Source organism: Gopherus evgoodei, chromosome 3 (genome assembly GCF_007399415.2).
Source record: "Gopherus evgoodei ecotype Sinaloan lineage chromosome 3, rGopEvg1_v1.p, whole genome shotgun sequence".
NCBI classification, from domain to species: domain Eukaryota; kingdom Metazoa; phylum Chordata; order Testudines; family Testudinidae; genus Gopherus; species Gopherus evgoodei.
Window position 1 is genome coordinate 30,375,856 of NC_044324.1, and position 20,199 is coordinate 30,396,054.

The 20,199-nt window shown below is 43.3% G+C and overlaps 1 protein-coding gene across 1 annotated transcript; it reads left to right on the forward strand.

Moving 5' to 3' along the window:
• The first annotated feature begins 4,657 nt into the window (after window positions 1-4,657).
• Window positions 4,658-5,294, forward strand: LOC115649504 (ras-like GTP-binding protein rhoA). Its single transcript, XM_030558434.1, has one exon. It carries the CDS (start codon window positions 4,698-4,700, stop codon window positions 5,292-5,294), a length of 597 nt encoding a protein of 198 aa, XP_030414294.1. The 5' UTR covers window positions 4,658-4,697.
• Window positions 5,295-20,199: the final 14,905 nt, after the last annotated feature.

Sequence of the window (20,199 nt, forward strand, 5' to 3'; positions counted from 1 at the left end):
GGGAAGAAAGGCTCAAATAATTAGTATGGGGCTATTTGATGGAAGAGGAGAGCTTATGGCATTTAGAACGATTGGGATATTAATTTCATGATGTGGCAGGCTTATTACTGTCACAGGTCCATGAGAAACGCTGAATTTAACACTCAAATACTGAAAATGGAGGAATAAAGGAGATACATTCCTGGAATGCAAATGCACAAAACAGGAATTGAACAAGAATAGTGTATTTTTGTATAAAAAGCACACAAACAGTAGGTGCGGTACATGTAAGATTATACCATGAACTAAGAGGAACTAGCCCAATAATATGTTAACTAAGTGTGTAAACAATCAAAGTGCGATCCTACAAAGCACTTAGCACCATGCAGAATCGAACCCCAATGGGTTCACAGTCTAAATACTTTTACTTTGGGAAGTTACCTTACACTGTGAACTAGAATATCCTGCCAGAAATATCCTTGAATGACACCTATAAGGACTTGTACAGTCAACCATAAACGTATTTAATCATAGTAAAGTAAATGGCCTCAGAACATCCTCAGGCCTCCAACTTAAAAAAAAAAAAGTAAGTCATGAATTCCATGTTCCTATGCTAAAACTATTTTAAACGTAAAACCTTGTTACAAAGATACTTTTGATTAAGTATGTTTATGGTTGATTGTACAAGTCCTCATGGGTGTCATTCAAGGATGTTTCTGGTAGCTTCTCTTCTATCCAGGCATTAGCAGATAAGGCCTGCATGCACAAAAGGAGTTAGGCCAGAAGTCCCCAAACTATGGGGTGTGCCCTCCTGGGGGCACAGACGAACATTTGGGGGATCATGGTGGGGGGCCTGGGTCAGCCCCCTTGCAGAATGGGGAGGGAGAGAGGTCACCCAGTTCTGCTTCTGGCTCCAGTCTGTGTCCCACCCGCCCAGAGCTGTGGGCCTGACCCCATCTCTTGGGGGGGAGGGCATGGGTAGAGGTAAGGGGGGGAGGGAGGTAAAAAGTTTGGGGACCACTGAGTTAGGCAGTCTGTGACACTGAGCGCCACAGTGCCTCACTTTTAGGCACCCAGAATATCACTGCAGTTCACAAAGTGAGAGTTCAGCACCTAAGTTCCTATACAATGAATGGGGGAGATAGGCACCTTAGACTGCTGTTCACAAGAGCCAGTGTGCTAGGTAGGAAGCCACCTAAGCTAGCCAGTTGGGGATGCTGACCACTGGGGTGCATGCTAAGCACCACTCGTCTCATGGAGTAAGGCGGCTAAGTCCAGGCTGCAGGGACGGTGCCTATCTCTGCTTGCAGTTCTCAGCTGGGAACCCTCGTTGGAGTCAGGCACCTATGCTATATTTTGCAAGAAGCCAGGGAGGGTATTTGGGCCAGAGAGACAGAGAAAAGTAAGGGTATGTGTGTGTGTGTGTGAGTGTGTGTGAGAGAGAGAGAGCACAAGCATGAGAATGACTCGATAGCCTGAGACCTCTCACCCAGAATGTGCGAGACTCAGAATGCAGTTTCCCAACTCCAGGTACTCTTTGATTATTTATTCACAGAGCAACAACTTCAATAGGAGAGAGCAAGGGAGGCCTATGTTAGAGTATCCCACCCATAGCCCACTAGTTAGGGCATTCCCCTGAAAGGTGGCAGATCCTTGTTCAAGTCCCTTCTCCCCCTCGAGCAGAGCAAGTACTTGAACTAGAAGTCTCCCACACATCCCAGGTTGAGTGCCCTAACCACTGGGCAAAAAGTTATGAGGGAGTTCTGCCACCCACCTTCGCTGCCCTCAACTGGCATGCTCAGAGGGTGCCAACTGGATTGGGCTTCACAGGCAACTTACGTGTCAAAATGCCTGTCTTTCCAGGTGCATGAATTACTCTGAGGCTTTGGTGGGAGACAGCTAGATGCCTAGCGTAAGGTAACAGTGCGCATGCTTGGAGGCACCAATTTGGGTGCCTAGGGAGCTTTTACTGCAAACACTTAGGTGCAGAGTGAGGTGCCTAAAAGGTTCAGCAGCAGTTTTATGCATCGCAGTAATGCCAAAACTGGGACTTAGGCACCTAATTCCTTTTGTGTATCCAGGTTTAAGTGTCTGCATTACAAATAACCCCTACAACTGATACTCTCAGCAGACGCCAAATCTACCTACCGTAGCTGCTTCTGTAACCCACTCACCGCCTGGGTGTGGTGTTCTGTCCCATCTAGTGGCACTGACACCACTCAGAGAGAGAGTAATAAATCTGCTTTACAGCCTTAGCTAAGGGCCATATAGCTTTTAGCTCATGCAGTAGAGGCTCATGCATTTAGCTCCAGAAGTACCAAGGTTCGATCCCACCTGCTGACAACCGGGATCTGTCGGTGTTACACTTATAACCCTCATTACCACAGTATCTGAGTGCCTCACAATCCCAAGCATATTTATCCTCCAAACACCCCTGTGAGGTAGGGAAGTGCTGTTTTACAGATGAGGAGTTGAAGCACAGACAAGCTAAATAACTTGCTCAAGGCCATACAGGAAGTCTTTGGCAGAGTCGGGCATTGACTCCAAGTCTCTGAAGTCTCAGGTTAGCACCCAAACCATTGAACCATCCTTCCTCTCTAGATTGACTGGGTCGTGGAGACTGGACTAACCTCACTTCTCTGAGTTGTCTCTCTAGATCAGAAAAAAGGTATATTGGTGTGATGGCATGAGAAAGTTTCATCTGCTACTGTCCCCCATGCTCTGCTGGCTACATAGCTTACTAAAGAGCTTCAGTCTCCTGGACTGACAGTTCCACAGCACTACATTAGTTGGAACGCTTAGTAATACAAACATAATTTACTCAGGGAGGCAATTTTGAGCAGCAGTCTTGTACTTCCTCATTTCTATTGTACATGAAGCAACCAGTATATGCATTGCGTAATTGATGTTGTAATCCTCTCCAGGATTGTGGGATTGATATTTTCACCCTCTTTACATTATTACAAGTAAAGTAGATTGCTTTTAAAAGCAATGATCTCATTCATTGCTCTTTGCTGATTGGCTGGCTAAATTAAGAAACACAAACATTTATTTAAAAAGAGCGGTTGTCATGAGTGTCCTACAAGAGTGGTGGAGAACTGTCTTCATAGGTGAACTAGTGTTCCAAAGAAAACTGGGGAGATAAAATTAGAGAAAAGCAAATGTCCTTCTGATCTTCAAGAAAGGGAAGAAAAGTGATCCTGGAAGTTACTACCTGTAAGTCTAACTCCTATTCCTAGTAATAAAATAATTGTACATGTATGAAATTGGAGGGAGGGTCGACTCTCTTAACTTCTACATGACAACAGACCCCTGAGCAATAAGTAACATGAGTTTATAAAGGATAGATGGTGCCAGCTAAGCCTGAGGTTTTTTGGTGATAAAAATTATGCTGTTGGTGGATGATGGGAAAGCAGGAGATGTAATCTGTTTGGCTATTAGTAAAACATTGACTGCAGTGTCTCACACACAATCACACTTTGAAAATGAAATCAAATTGCCTTGAAAATGACCCTGTCCTGGGAGTGAGAATCAGCTGAATGCGAACGAAATATAAAATGAGAAACACCAATAGTCTGAACTAGGAGAGTTATCTAATGGGGCACTGCAGGGATCTATCTTAGGTCCATCTTCTTTCTGTGATCTAGAAGAGAGAGTAAATAGCATGTCAGTGAAAACTGTGGACGATGCTAATCATGAAAGACTTGAGAGGACATATAAAATGACAGAATATAAATTAGCTATTACCACTCAAGAAAGAGCTCTTGGAGTCATTGTAGATAGTGCTCTGAAATCATTAAAAAACCAAACAGAATGTTGGGAATCATTAAGAAAGAGATAGATAATAAGACACAAAGTATTATGTGGCCTCTATATAAATCCATGGTACACCCACATCTTGAATGCTGCGTGCAGATATGGTTGCCCCACCTCAAAAAAATATATTGGAATTGGAAAAGGTTCAGAAAAAAGCAACAAAAATTATTAGGGGTATGGAACGGCTGCCATATGAGGAGAGATTAATAAGACTGGGACTTTTCAGCTTGGAAAAGAGATGACTAAAGGGAGATATGATTGAGGTCTATAAAATCATGATTGATGTAGAGAAAGTAAATAAGGAAGTGTTATTTACTGCTTCTCATAACACAAGAACTAGGGGTCACCAAATGAAATTAATAGGCAGCAAGTTTAAAACAAACAAAAGGAAATATTTTTTCACACAACACACTGTGGAACTCTTTGCCAGAGGATGTTGTGAAGGACAAGACTATAACAGGGTTCAAAAAAGAACTAGTTAAGTTCAGGGAGGATAGGTCCATCAATGGCTATTAGCCAGGTTGGGCAGGGATGGTGTCCCTAGAGTATGTTTGCCAGAAGCTGGGAATGGGCGACAGAGGATGGATCACTTGATGATTACCTGTTCTGTTCATTCCCTCTGAGGCATCTGGCATTGGCCAGTGTTGGAAGACAGGATACTGGGCTAGATGGACCTTTGGTCTGACCCAATATGGCCGTTTTTATGTTCTTATCACAGATAAACAATACAAAGATCAAGAAATCATAAATATGGGCAGAAAGGAATAATACAAAGGGACAGATTCTAATCTAGTGTGATTTGCCAGCTCCTCCTCTCCCTCTCTCCTCAAAGAGCATTTACAAAGCATTGGAAGCTTGAAGCTGGAGAGGTTCATTCTGCATCACATCCTATTTTTCAGAAGATGGCTGCTGTTTGGAAAAAGATAACTGTCGTGGGAGATGTTGCCTGTGGCAAAACATGCCTCTTACTTGCCTTTTGCAAGGAACAGTTTCCCAAATGCTATGAGCCAACAGTGTTTGAAACCTACATCAACGACACTGAGGTTGATGGGAAGTCAATGAAGCTGATGCTCTTCGATGTAGCAGGGCAGCGCCGAGGTAATTATCAGCACTTCCGTTCGTTGTTCTATCAAGGCACAAGTGTCATCTTAATGTGCTTCTCAGTGGACAGGCCAAATGCCCTGCAGAACATCCTTGACATTTGGATTCCGGAGGTCAAACAGTTCTGCCCCACAGCTCCCATTGTTCTGGTGGCTACCAAGAAAGAACTGAGGAATGATGAGGGTATGCTGGAAAGATTTGCTACACTGGAACAAGAGCCAATAAAGATGGAAGAAGGAAAAGCCTGGGCTGCTAGCATTGGGGCATATGCCTACCTGGAGTGCTCTGCGAAGACGAAAGATGGCATTGAGAGAGCCTTGCAGATTATTGGTCAAGCTGCAATACAAGATAGAACAAAGAAGAAAAGAAAGCATCATGTGTTCTTCAGATTGTTGTAAGAAAAGCAAAAGGTTTTTTTTTTAATGTATAAGTACATATATAATTTATTGAGAAGTTAGATGGTATGAGGGAGTTTTATGAGTATTGCATGAATACTTTCATGGGGCCAGATTGTCCTCCTCTGTGGAAAAAACTGGGTAGAGGAGAGGAACATGCAACATTTCTCTTGAAGAATTTCTACTAGGTCATTCTGCTGGGGAGTGAGTGGGGTTTGCCTCCTCCCACCCCCTCAGGAATGGGGCATGGGTACAAACTCCAGGTGGTGCAGCACCTCCTGCTGATTGTCCAGGAACTGGCTCTTTTCCAGCCCCAGAGCACCCCCTGCTGGCTAGTGTCTCTTCTGCCTCAGGCCCCCATGTCCCTCACAGACCCCGGTGCTGCTTTTCCTTGGGTCTCCTCTCTCAGGGGAATTCCCAACCCTCTAAGCCCACCTTGCCTCAGTGGCTGCTAGCAGTCATCATCTAGCCTCCGTTCTCTGGGGCAAATTGCAGTCTGTAATGGCCACTCATCACTGGCAAGCGGGGTTGGACCAGCTGCTTCTGCCTATCCTCAGGCTGCACCTCTGCAGCCCCAGGACCTGCCTTGGGCCTTTAACAAGGCCTCAGCCTGGGAGCTGCCAGGTTTGAGCTCCCCAGCGCCTCTTGCCCTTCCCCAGCACTGCTCTGCTCCCAGTACCCTGTGCTCCCAGGCAGCTAGGTCCTTCCTACTCCAAGGCTGAAGTGAGACTGACGCAGTTCCTCCCTTAGCCCTTCTTATACTGGCCCAGCTGGGCCCTGATTGGCTACCTCAAGTCTGCTCATGGTTTTCTCCCCAGGGCAGCCCTCTCCCAAGGCTGTTTTTGACCCCTTCCAACTCAGAGTGGGGTGACCACCCTGCTACAAGAACCCATAGATGAACTGAGATTTGCACAGATCTTGAGAGATGAAAGTGAGGCCAAAGCCATAATTCTCCACAGAAGTATCGTGATTCTGCATTACCTCCTAGATCTCAAGGCTCTCAGTGCAGCTCCCTGTTAGCACAGCTTTAGTGGCAAGGCACTGTGCTGGCTAGGCTTCCCCCTGTTCCCCTCCAGCTTCCTTACACATACCGACATGGAGCTTATCTTTAGGGCAAAGAGGCTCCATGCACTAGTACATACAATCACGGGCTATATTAACTTGATTGTTGATTACCCACTGCTTTCCTGCGAGGACAATGCATGTAGCACACCAAAGCCCAGCCTTCTCCATGTTTAGATTCCCCATGCCACAGGTCTGGAGATGGAGGGTAGGCTGCTGTGAAGGCAACCCCCCACCCTTTCCACATACACGGAGGGACAATCTGGTCTTTAATAGGATTCTTACCTTTAGCACGTATTCAAATAGAATCTGATAGATACATGATAAGAGAGGTCTGAGAGCTCTACTGAAATAGAGCTTTGATGACATCTAATCCTCACCCTCCTTACTTTTTTGGAGACCTCTTACATATTTTTCTCCTTCTCTAGCACTTGTGGACAGAAGCAATGAAGTAAAAAAGAATGCCAGAGATGCGGCCAACAGTTGAGAGAGATTTTCAACCTAGGGTGAGATGGGGACATCCCATCAGCAGCAGTGGTGAGTCTCCAGAAACTGTATGAGATGTAGTTGAACTTGGATGCATGTATGCACATCTCCTTTCTTTCAAGCACCGATATTAAGAGCGTTGTTGGCAGTCCTGGAAAAGATATTTGAATTCTGGCTATAGGTGCAAAGATGGCTGGTAAATAACATGACTGGCATTTATTAAAGACATACTCTACAGATCAGAAGGTGGATAAAAAAAACAATCCTGGAGTGAATAATCTTAGGATCCTGGTATGAAGGGACAAAGAGATAATTTATTGAGCCTAGCTCATCGTACAGAAGGACAACATCCTTTGGTATCTTTCTCAATGGCAGTTCCATCATTGAAGCATCTTGGTTATTGTCCCTCTAGAGGAAACAAAATCAGAGTAACCAAAATCTTCATCTTGACATTTTAACAGAATAACAAATCCAAAGGAAGGATAAATAAGTTCCAACTGCATTAAAAAATTTCTTACCCATTCTTCCCAACTGATAAGAGTTCCACTGGCTGTAGCACTAGTAGAAGTCGGAGTGTAGATTAGGCATTGGTTGTTGTACCAACATGGCTATGAGTAGAGTCCTCTTCTTCCCTGTAGTTGCTGCTAGTGGTCCTTCTTGAAGTGTTTGGTGCTAATAATTTGACTTCCATTCTGTTCTTCCAATACATGCACCAACCGATCTTCAGCAGGAGCCAGCTATTCATCCCTTGACTTTTTCTTCAGTCTATCTCTGGATGGATGTAGTCTCCAGCAGGTTTGTCTGTGGAAGCAGTTTGTCTGCCCCTGGATCCTGCTTTTAATTATTATTTAGGTCTCTCAGAGTTCTTGATGCCACACCTTATCCTGTGATTGGTCTTCCCTTTCTTACATTCTTATTGCTGCTTCGAACACTGAGGGTTAAATTTAAGTAATTAAACAAACTAGTAATTTATAGCACCCTGTCCACTCACATGCAAAAATATTCAAATGACAAGTGGGCTGATTTACTTGAAAGACCAAGGCATGGAATTTATAACAAAAAAAAAGTTCAGCCCTATTAATGAGAAAATTAACTGAGGTGCTTGGAAAAGATCTTACAGTGTAAAGCGAGATACAAAATATTTGGGGGATGACACCCTTTTCTGGGTAGCATGGGACATTCTACATCACTTTCTACTAGCAGCGGTAAAATCCCCTCTACTTCAACGTGCAATTACGTCAAAATGTTTTAAGGATAGCACTTCACGTTTCTAAAGCACTTTTCTTCCAAGGATCTCAAAGCCATTGTAAACATGATTTACTAAGCCACATTCCAGCTCTCTCTGATAGGCAGGTAATATCTCCATTTTGCAGATGGGGATACTGAGCAACACCAAGAGTAAATGAGTTGCCCAAGGTCATCCACATCCATAGACCTTTCCTCTGTTTTGACTCTTCTTTCTGTTCTTACCTTGTCCCTGCTCTTTTCTCTTCTAGTCTGTTCAGTTCCTCGTCTACTTTGCTTGCTACTCCCCTGCCTTTCAAATAATATTTACCTGATATAGGTCCCAAGAAGGAAAGGATTCTCTGGAGGGCTCTTCAGCTTAAGTGCCTACTGGATTGAAATCACATGCTTAAGCGCTTTCCTGAATCAGGGCCTTAATCCTTTTTTTTTTTTTTACATCGTAAAGATCTTTATTTATTTGGGTGGATAAGCATTGTTATTCCCATTTTACAGCTTGACGTGAGGGCAACAGGGGAGCAGAGAGGCTAAGGAACACATTTTCCAAAGTGATCTCTACTTTTTGGCTCTTCGGTCTTTGGATGTCCAATGTGAGACACTTGGGGCCTCATTTTCAAAGGTGCTGAGTGCCCACCACCCCATAACATTCAAAACACAAGAGCACCCAAATTTGGAGGCCACTTTTGAAAATGTGGACCCAAGTGACTTGTCCAAAGTCATGCATTGTTAATTGGTTTCTCACTTGAATATATTTAACAACCCACAGACAGGCATTTGTTTTCAGTGCGAATCTTTAGGTATTTTGCCTTAAAGTAACAGTGAATTCACTTTTGTATCTGTCAATATTTGCCTCTGTATTAATCAGTCCTTGCCTTGACCTCAGTGTTGGCATCTTGTTGGTCAGTTACTGATTAACACCAGGCCTTCAGCCTGCTTGCATTTTACGCACACAGCCTCTTCTTACTGAACACACTTACAGAACTGAACAAGGGAAACAATGCATTTTTTGCTAAAAAAACACAGGTTATTGTCACATTTCACCGTAGAAATCTAATCCTCTCCTTTTTAGCCACAAGCTGTTCACGGCTCTTAAAGATGGTCAGAGTATTGATGCTGAGCAAATATTTTTTCCCCAAAACCGTGCAAAACTTTACTATAAAGTTGAGGTCAGCAAAGCTTAATTTGAATGCTGTGTCAAAACTCGAAACAATTTTTTCCTAAGGCTGTGTCTACACTACAGGGACTGTGCTGGTATAAGTTTGCAGTGTAGACACAGCCTACCCTGGCAGAGGGAGTTTTTCCATTGGTGTAGGAACACCACCTCCAGGAGCGAAGTTCACTATGTCGACATAGCTGCATCTGCACTGAGGGTTAGATTGCTCTACCTATGTCGGTCAGGCATGTGGTTTTTCACATCCCTGATCAACGTAGCTATGTGCATCTAACTTTCAAGGGTAGAGCAAACCTAAATCTCTGGCTCAGCACACTTTTTCGAGAGTAGGTTTCAGTCTGGCTATACAACAAAACTTGTGTAACAGTTGCCCACACATCGGACCTCTGGACCCCATAAGCAATGCACGGATTAAAACAAAATTAACCTGTCTTGTTTTGAGATTTAGCTTTGACCTATGAGCTAAACAAGAGGAAGGATCATCCAGTGAATAGGATGCTGGTGTGAGATTTGGGAGGCCCAGGTTCAATTCCTTGTTCTATTACAGGCTTCCTATGTGCCTTGGGGAAAGTTTCCTTGTCTTTCTGTATGGAGGCTCATAATACTTTCCTCTCTCACAGAGTGTTGTGATGCTAAATGCATTAAGAATTGTGCGATGCTCAGATATGGGGGCCATAGAAGTATGTATAAGATAAATAGACGATAGTGAAATCTGAAATAAAAATCAAGAGTTATCATGAATTCAAACTACCAAAGTTCAAAATCTGTGTTGCCAAACCAACAACGTGAGCCCAGCTCTGCAATCCATAAATCCAGGGTAGCTGGTTATCAAATAGTCTTTTTGTTTTGTCTTTTTTAAAATGTGTTTTGTCCCAGTGGCACTCTAATTCTGTGTTTACATAAATACAAGATACAGCACTTTTCGTTTGACAGAATTGCCTCCCAATGAGGGAGAGAACAAGAGAAACGAATGGAGCACTTTACTTACCACTGAAATAAAGCAATTTTTGGGATAAACGTAATGTGCTTTTTTTTTTACCAGCTCCTGCAACACCTTAGGACAGATGTCCAATTGAAATAGCAAAGGAAATTTATAGTACTGAATGTCAGATGAATGTGACTGAGTTGCAACTAGGCCAGGATTTCTTCACAATTTCAATAATGCAATTATGTAATTAAATGATGTTGATGTTTTTAACACTTACATGACAGAGAAAAAACAACATAGTACATAGCAATAATGAGATACTGTGCCGGAGCAGATTTTCAATTTCAGACCAAGGTCTATATATTTCATGGGGAACCTAGGGTGAAATAACACACATTTTGTTTAGAGATTTTGGAAGACATGGTACTTTTTATATCAGCTACAAAAAGCGCATTTTAGTAAATGTTCAAGTTATGGAGAAAAATTCCTGAATAGTGCCCAACTCAGAGCTTGAGAAGAAGGGAAAGTATTTCTTTCAGTGTGAAATAAAAAGACCCCCATAAATTATTTCACATTTTCAGGATGCTCTGCATGTACACTGAGCTTTATGTGAACTCTGGATTATGTGTGGGGAGAGAGACATGTTTTGTGCTTTTCAACATTGACCTGTAATTTTGAATCGATTTTCTCTATGTAACTCATGTTTCCATTGCATTCTTGGAACAATATTGGCTCCCTCTTGTGGCCAATTTATCACCTGCTAATTCTCATACAGAAGATTAGCACTGTCGATAATGTGTCGTGTTGAAAATACATTTTCTTATGTTTTTGTAGCTTGATTTTTTTCATAATGTCTTGCTGCTTCATTATCCAAACTACTGCAGCTGATGAAAGCATTTTACAGTGTATAGCAACAAACACTCGTGCAGCATCAGACTAGGGTAAGAGCACAGGACTTGCCATTATAGTTTGAAGGAAATGAAGGGCCCAATCAAAGCACTCCACACTTGGGATGACCATAGTAGCCTTCTGTGCATAGAAGGATGGAAGGATTGGGCTTAAAGTTTGCGATGAACAAAGCCCAGACAAGCCCAGAATGGGTAGCAAATAACTCTGTGCTCCACTCACTCAACACATGTAGGGAAACTAATTATCATTTTTAAAATCATGTCTGATAATTTATTCTAAAGTTGTTATGGGCCTAAGTGGCTAGTTCAGGAGACTAGTAGAAATCAGAGTCTGTTGCTTCTCAGGAACAGATTGCCCCCTCCTGGAGTGTCCTCTGAATTCTTTACTTGTGGAATTTGGGTTTCTCTAATACATAGGAGAAGAAGCCTGAGGTTTGGCTCCCAAGCCCTAGGGAGTCTCCTGAGATTGGTGCAGCTCTTGGTGGGGAGACACAAGACCATATGTGCAGAGATCTGCACCACCTCCAGGGCACTCTGCACATCCTCCTGTTCCTTGCCTGGGTCCCCCTGGAGGACCTTGCCCCTCTAGAGTACTTCTGGAATTCCCCTTTTCAGTGAGGATTCACATCATGGATCTGTGGAAAAGCAAATACAGCTCCAAGTTGTACAGTGTGTACCCCACAACCAACAGGGGCCAGAATAATCACTTGGGGTGAAATTCACCCTGGATAGAGGCCAGCTTAAGTTCTATGCATTACTTCAGTTCCATTTAAGCCCTAAGTGGTGCATGCATTTTGTGTTGCCCTCTCCAGAGTATATTGGACCCTTAGTTTAACTGCTATTGTGGACATGAATCACAACTGCTATTGTGGACATGAATTTTTTATTTGGGTGTGTTAGAAAGCTGTTTCAACTGTGGTTCCAAGCACAAGCATGAGTTACACGTTCCCAGATGCAGAGAGAAGGCAGATACTTTCAGTCTCAATTATCTTTATGTTAGACTCGGATAGGGTGAGCAGATAGAAAGTGTGAAAAATCTGGACAGGAGGTGGGAGGTAATAGGCACTATATAAGAAAAAGCCCCAAATATTGGGACTGTCCCTATAAAATCAGAACATCTGGTCACCCTAGACTCAGAACAACAAAGAGAGAAAGAACAACAGTGAAATGTGCAGACAAGAGCACAGTGTGTGTCTCCTCTCTAGCAGTCTGCACTGAACGCACAATACTTTCCTATTCTGACCTCAGAGTCTTTTCAGGTGACAAATACAAATGCAGAAACAGAGTCAAAGCAGTTAGCTAGCTACATGTACCACCTGCAGTCACCACATTCAATTAACAGCAGCATGATCCCAGTCAATTTGTATTTGAAGAACAGTCACACCAGATACACACTTCCTCATTCCCAACTTATGTACACTAATGCAGCATGCGTTTTTGCCCCTCGCTAGTGGCTAGTCTATATAAGAGGTTAAGGACTCTGCTTCATCTAACTACTAGTGGCCATAGTGCTCTAGTTCAGACAGTGGTTAATGCTTTTAGTGCTGACCATCATTGCTTCAAACCCCAGTGTTGTCCCAAATGGACTTGGGTACACTAACTTGCCATAAAAAGCTCTCTTTAATGTTTACTTCTGAATAGTGTCCCCAAATTGCGAAGTATCAGAGGGGTAGCCGTACTAGTCTGTATCTATAAAAGCAGCAAAGAGTCCTGTGGCACCTTATAGACTAACAGACATATTGGAGCATGAGCTTTCGTGGGTGAATACTCACTTCATTGGATAGATTGCTAGCCATCACTGACCCACAATCACCAGTACTTAAACCTGAAGAGAATGAATGATGTGTCTGTTCTCTAGATCTTTTCAATGGAAAATCTAAATAAATTATTTATCACTAACCATATGTAGGAAAAGACAGATACTAAAAAATTAATGTTCTTGGAAGGGTCTCTCACCACTGGTAAATAGTTTAATCAGCTTATCTGGTGGAGGCTAACTTTAAATTAATGTTCCATTTAAAGCACTTTTTTATTATTCTTTAAAAACGATTCAGGGATCCAGCTACATTTTAATAGCCTACTGTAAACATCTTACATGGTGCATTAGTAATAAATTGTTAACAGATGGCAATGTTCTAAAGCACACTGCAGGCAGCACAGCCTGGTGCTTTTCATTCACTCTGACTTCACGATGTGGGGTACATGGGCACTTTTTTGAGTTACTGGGGGCTCAACGCTGTTAAGCCATGGTGTCAAGGTTCCTTCCCCACTCTGAACTTTAGGGCACAAATGTGGGGACCTGCATGGACACTTCTAAGCTTAATTACTAGCTTAGATCTGGTAACTTTGCCACCATCCAGAAATTTCAGTGTCTCTAGCACTTTCTGTCCCCCCAAAACTTTCCCCTCCCTGAGTTGCCTTGAGGGACTTTACCAATTCCCTGGTGAACACTGATCCAAACCCCTTGGATCTTAAAACAAGGAGAAATTAACCATCCCCCTCTTTTCCCCCATCAATCCCTTGTGAATCCAGATCCAATCCCCTTGGATCTTAAAACAAGGAAAAATCAATCAGGTTCTTAAAAGAAAATTTTTAATGAAAGAAGAAAGGTAAAAATCATCTCTGTAAAATCAGGATGGAAAATACTTTACAGGGTAATTAAATTTATATAGCCCAGGGGAACCCCCTCTAGACTTAGGTTCAAAGTTACAGCAAGCAGAGGTAAAATCCTCTCAGCAAAAAAGGGACATTTACAAGTTGAGAAAACAAAAATAAGACTAATCTGCCTTGCCTGGCTATTACTTACAATTTTGAAACTTGAGAGACTGATTTAGAAAGATTAGTAGAGCCTGGATTGACGTCTGGTCCCTCTTAGTCCCAAGAGCGAACAACCCCCAAAACAAAGAGCACCAACAAAGACTTCCCTCCACCAAGATTTGAAAGTATCTTGTCCCCTTATTGGACCTCTGGTCAGGTGTCAGCCAGGTTTAATGAGCTTCTTAACCCTTTACAGGTAAAAGAGGCATTAACCCTTAACTATCTGTTTATAACACATGGCCCACTTCCACCTGGGATTATTAGATCCACTCTACCCTGCTTTGCGTTGACCCAGTGCTTCAGACAGCGTGGCTGAGAGTGCTGGGCGAGAAGATGGCTCGTGAGGAAGTGGTGTCCAATGTTTGTAAAATGCATTTGTTATTATTTCCTTCTCCTAAGATTCAGGTGCTTGGTCTCATGGTAAGAAGACGCCCTGGCTTTACAACTGAAAGGATATGAAAAATAGTATGATGGTAACAATTTTCAGAATTTACTGTGATGCTTCTAAAATGGTTTTACTGTATAATGTGGGACAAGTGGGTTTTAACTCTTCAGTGTGGGAGCCATCTTTTTGTCATGTGTTTGTACATCATCCAGCATCATGGGGCCCTTTAGGCCTGCGGGTAGCAGCACCATGAGAGGAAGATGAGTAGCTCTCACCAGTGGCAGCCTTTCACTCCCTTCCCTCTGGGCTTTCTCTGACTGATTTATAAACAAATGATTCCAGACAAAAACACTAAGTCCCAATTACCAGAGACCTTTCCAACTTCTTAGTTTTCTGGGAGGATGTGACATACCTGGGTACAATCCAGACTAATGAGCAGCTGTGCCACCCTTGCCCTGCAACCTTGGGTGCCTTATGATGCTTTGCTGAAGGACTTGCTACCTGGGCCGCTCACAAATAGCCTTCCAGCATGCAAGCCACACCCTGAGTGTTTGTGTATAACTGCAGCCTGCCAGCCACTTGGGTTCTCACCAGCCTGGATTATGCTGCATGATGACTCCAATGCACTCCCAGTCTTAGATTTCCCCCCAGGAAATGTATGTCCTATACGATCCACCCATTCCTGGACAACACAATTTTATATAAAGTCTGTTATTTCTTTAATAGAAATAATATACATACAACTTGCCACCCAAAATGGAGTTTCCCAAACACTCCAGTTTAAACAGATTGTATTAGATCAAACAATAAAACAAGTTTATTATCTACATAGAGATAGATTTTAAGTCAGTATAAGTAATAAGGCATAAAAGTCTGAAATGGTTAAAAGACAAATAAAGATAAAAAGCAACTGGTGCCTAAAATTAACAAACCATGTTAAATTCAAAGCAAAGTTTTCTCACTACGTGCTTTCAGCAGTCTTACTGACCAAACTTCTTAGGTCAGGTTCCCCTCCTCCCAGAATCCAGTGAATGCTTCTTTTTTTGCTTTGGGAGCTGTGAATGCGATCAGCAGGGAGAGAAAGAGGGTTGTCTTCGAAGGGAGGTGTCCATCCTTTTTATAATTTCAGTCCCTCTCTTGAAAAACATTTGGGTACCAGGATACAAAAAGTCCTTGGGGAAGGATGGACCCTTCTGCTTTTTCCTCACCTATTTGAGCTTCATTTGTTTCCTTTCCTACTTGATGACTCTGTTTAGTGCTTAAGCACAAATTAAAGAGAACACGCATTCCTTTGTCTGAGAGAGACCTGTTTGCCCATCTCAGTTTGGAACATGTGTTAATAACACCATATTGGGGAATCTTGTAACTTCACATACTATGTTGCCACACAAACTTTAACAAGATGATACGCACTAGCAAATTATGAGTTTTCAGATGATGACTTACAAGGCATATCTTGTACAAAGATGATTACAATAGTGTGTAGGGTGTGAATACAGGGGAACATTCTGCCACAGAGGAAAAAGGGCACACTCTTCCCCCCTGATAGCTGGCACCACTGCCACTTCCCCTCTATCTTTATATCCCCACCTACCATCTCTTTTGCAATAGGCAGGTCTCTATGTTAACTTGGATTTATGGAGCACCTTTTTATTTGTCACAGGGTCTGATTCCTGTCTGGGCCCCTCGGTGCTACTGGAAAACAAACTATCATTAATGTTATTATTTATTAATAATAATTTACCGAACACAATACATGATGCTGAGATATACAGATTTTATCTGTACTTGTTTGGGTTCATAAGACATGCAGCCTTCCTAAAAAAATCATATCATTAGCTGATTTCTCTCATGCTGTATGGAATATTACTCCAGAGTCTCAGATGCTTCTACTGTTTTCAGATTAAATATGTCAGCCTTCCTGAAAATAATGTGGCTTCCTGGCAAATCAAGCTCATTATCGTTATTTATTTCTATAGTACCATCTGTTTGCATCTGTGTATACAACACTGCATAATAGGAGAACTGTCCTGTAATCAGTAACAGGTCCCGGCCACAAAGAACTTGCAATCTAAAGGCCCAGGAGTTACAGTGTACAGCAGCACAGCACAAAACACAGGCTAGCTCACACTATTGAAACATCATTGGAGCTGAAACGCTTCATGGACTAGGGGTAGTTCCAGGATCTTTGTCATATATTTAAGTGGTGCAAGACAAAATTTCCATTGAAATCCTCCAGGCGCTGACTGAAACCTCCCACTGAAATCTTCCTTGAGTTGCACTGTTAACTCTGAAAATGTATCTACAGCCCACTTCAAAAAGATGCTCACACTGAAATACCTGCAGTAGCAACAGGGGAAGCTCAAAGATGCTGAAAGAAAATAATCAGCCAGCCATCTGGTCTTTCCTACCCAGTGATCACTATGGTTGTGGGTTCACTATGTTAAGGTGGGATTCTGCCTCTCGCTTCTGTATGCCACTCCAGCAGTGTGCAGAGGAATACAGCCCAGAAGCCAGCCAAGGCAGAATTACCCTGGTGTAGGCAATGCACATGGTTCCCATAAGAGGCAGTACACAGGTCCCCTTCTAAGCCCCAGCAAGGGGGGGGGGGCTGTTAGTGGGAAGGGAGTTCCTGCAGCATGTGCCACTATAACGCCAACAGACCCCGTCAGCAGCTTGCTACAGGAAACATTGAGCTGGGTTCATCCCAGGTTTGTGTATGCTAAATCCAGGCACCCATTGCCGAAAGTCCCTCAAGGGAGGAGGTTGCAGTGAGACCAGCACATCCACAGAAGTGTGCTGCCCTGGCTGGGAAGGGGATGGAGCCAGGCTGATTAGGAAGACTTAGGCCTGGGCTAAAAGCAGAAGTTGCCCTGGTTTAACTGACAGTGTTATTTTTAAATTGATTTAGTTAAACTGGTGTATCTTTGTGTGTGACTTCTTTCTATTGGGTTAGACTTGGTTTATATGGGTCAAGCAAACTTGCCCCTTTGCTTTACAAACCAGTGCAAGCCAGGTCTAAACCCAGAGGGGGTGTTCACACCAGGGTTTGCACTGGTTGAAGTTAAGCAGGTGCAACTTCTGTGGGTAGCAAGCCCTTAGATTCAGCACCTGCTCTCAGTAGTCTCCACTATCAGCCTGTTGGGCCCAGACACAAGCAAGGCACATGAGGCCAGCAGAACAAAGTGAGGGGGACAGGTATGAAGCCACCTGTTTCTCCTAAGATGAATCTCTCTAGGCCTGTTGCTGGGACAAAGAAATATAATTTACTTCTCTTGACCCAGAATGACTGAGTCTAGCCCAGGGATTTGAGAGAAGCACATTGAATCCTGCACAGCGATAATCACCTTTCTTCCCCTGTTAATCCTTTCCATTTAGCTTAGCTCATCTAGTCAGATTGCACACTCTTCCCATCCTCTCAGGATCTTAGGAAGATACTGGGTGGCCATTCCTCGATCATGAAGTCATTCCAAGAAGTCACCTTGTCAACTCATTGACTCCTTAACCCAGAAAAAGTCCTCTGAAGAGTGAGAGAGTCTCATAAGTCCACCCTCTCCGGCAGGAGGAAACAGCCCCACCCCTGGTTCTGTAGGGTCTGAGGAAACTCCAGAGCCCTAACTATCAGTTCTGACTTATAGCACATTGTACTGCACGGACCTCCAGATACCACCACCCACCAAAGGAAGGTTGGTCTTGTGATTAAGAGACTCAGGCACACTTGATTCAATTCATGACTCTGCCGCAGATTCTCCTGTGTGACTTTTCCCATGGCATTTAATCCCATTGCGCCTCAGTTCCCCATCAGTGAAACTGATATAATAATACTTCCTTTGTCTGTCATGTCTCTTTAGAAACTATAAGATCTTCAGGGAAGGAACTCTCTCTCACTATGTGTTTGTACAGCACCTTGCACATTGGGGCCCCAATCTCGGTTGAGGCCTCAACACACTACTGTAATACAGACAACAAACAATGAAAAACAGAGCAGTGCTGAATGGAAAGACTATGAATAATTTTCAGGGGATGCCATTTAAAAATCTCCCAAACATTTGTACATTGCTTTTAACTTCCTCCTTTCCTCATCTCTCCACAGCCAGGCCCCCCACCAAATTCTGCCACTTCTTTCTCCACAGTAGCTCCAAAATCCATCCTTTCCTCTCTCCTCCTGCTGCTGAGATACTAGCTCGTGCTGGGATCCCTGGCTCAACTCCATTCTATCCGTCTCTGGCCTCTTGCATCTTTCCCTCCTCCAGTGCATCCAAAATGCTGTGCTACGTTCATTTGCTGCTCTGGTTTTGTTTCTCTCCTCTCTGGATCTCTACAAAGGCTTCTCCTCTTCTCCTTAGTGAAACATAAGCTGTTCCTGCACTTCCAAAGGTCTCAATTATGCTGCCCTTGTCTTCTCCTACACATCTGCCTGCTTTCTGTGCTCCACTCTTGCTTTCCTTCTGACTAGTCTCTTTGGGCCATATGCTTCTGTGGCTTGTATACTGAAAAGCCTAGCAACTGTACAACAAAACCCAATGGCAGACTTAAGCATAAGCCAAAGCCACCCACATGGTGTGATGCCATACCAGCCTTCCCGATAAGAACTCTGCCACAGAGAGGATCCTCAGACACACGGATGGTGGGGTGTGTGCTGTGGCAGGAGATAGGGAAAAGCCAAATGGAGCATCATATTCTGGAGAGCCACCAAGGCTTACCCCAGAGTGGGCAGTGTCAGTTACTTGGCAGCAGTAACTTGCTAATGTCAGAAAAGCTTTAGCTAATGCTTCTCATGGCTGGCTGTGTGAACCTGCTTTGCACATTTTCAGAGGAGACTGTTTGATGAAGACTTTGCCCTGTCTGCACCATTTATTTTAACTGCAAAGGGTAAAAGACAGGTGGCTCTTTGTCTCCGCTTACTCCTGACTTTGTGGTCTTTGTGACACCATACCTGCAGACTCCCTGGATTTCCATGCAGAAATCCAGACAGGTGCTAATACCACTTTGGGCTGTGTTAACTCCTTCTGGGACACCTCTGCGGCTGCTATTGTGCTGTGCCCCAAACATTTGTACATTGCTTTCAGCTCCCTCCGCGTCTCTCCACAGCCAGGCTGTGACGTTATTGACATGAACTGTGATCATATAGATCATTGTTGCAACCAAGGTCCCGTAGTGGCACCAAATCTTGTACAAAGGAGGTCAAATGAGATGTTTGTGACAAGGTTATGATTTGCCGGTCATGATTATGCAATTTGAATGTATGTATCATTTTTCTATTTAAAGTTATAAGTATTGGCTCTATACCATCTGTATATTAAATTTGTGCTATGCTTCTGGGTGACACCCCAGATAATTTGGCATCAGCACTGCCTAGCCTTCTTGATGGCCCATTAAGGACCATCAGCTATATAATTGACCCAGTGAGAGAAGGCAGATACACCTAGTGACTCAGCAAGGCATGCAGGGACATGCCTATGGATAGAACTCTAAGGTTTTTCCATGCCATGTGCTGGGTGGCTTGTGTTTGGAACAAAGGAAGCACAAGCCACATGACAAAAGGACTATAAAAGGCAGCTGAATCTTCTCCATCTTGGTCTTCAATCCTGCTTCTTACCTCTGGAGGAACTTTACTACAAACTGAAGCTCTGAACAAAGGACTGAATGACCCATTCAAGCTGTGGATATACTCCTGAGACTTGATTTAAACCTACAGTTTATTCCATCACTGCTACAAGCCTGAACCAAGAACTTTACCTTTACTGTATGTAATTGATTCCATTTAACCAATTTTAGCTGTCATCTATATTTCTTTCTTTTTATGAATAAACCTTTAGATTTTAGATTCTAAAGGATTGACAACAGCGTGATTTGTGGGTAAGAGCTGACTGGTATATTGACCTGGGTCTGGGGCTTGGTCCTTTGGG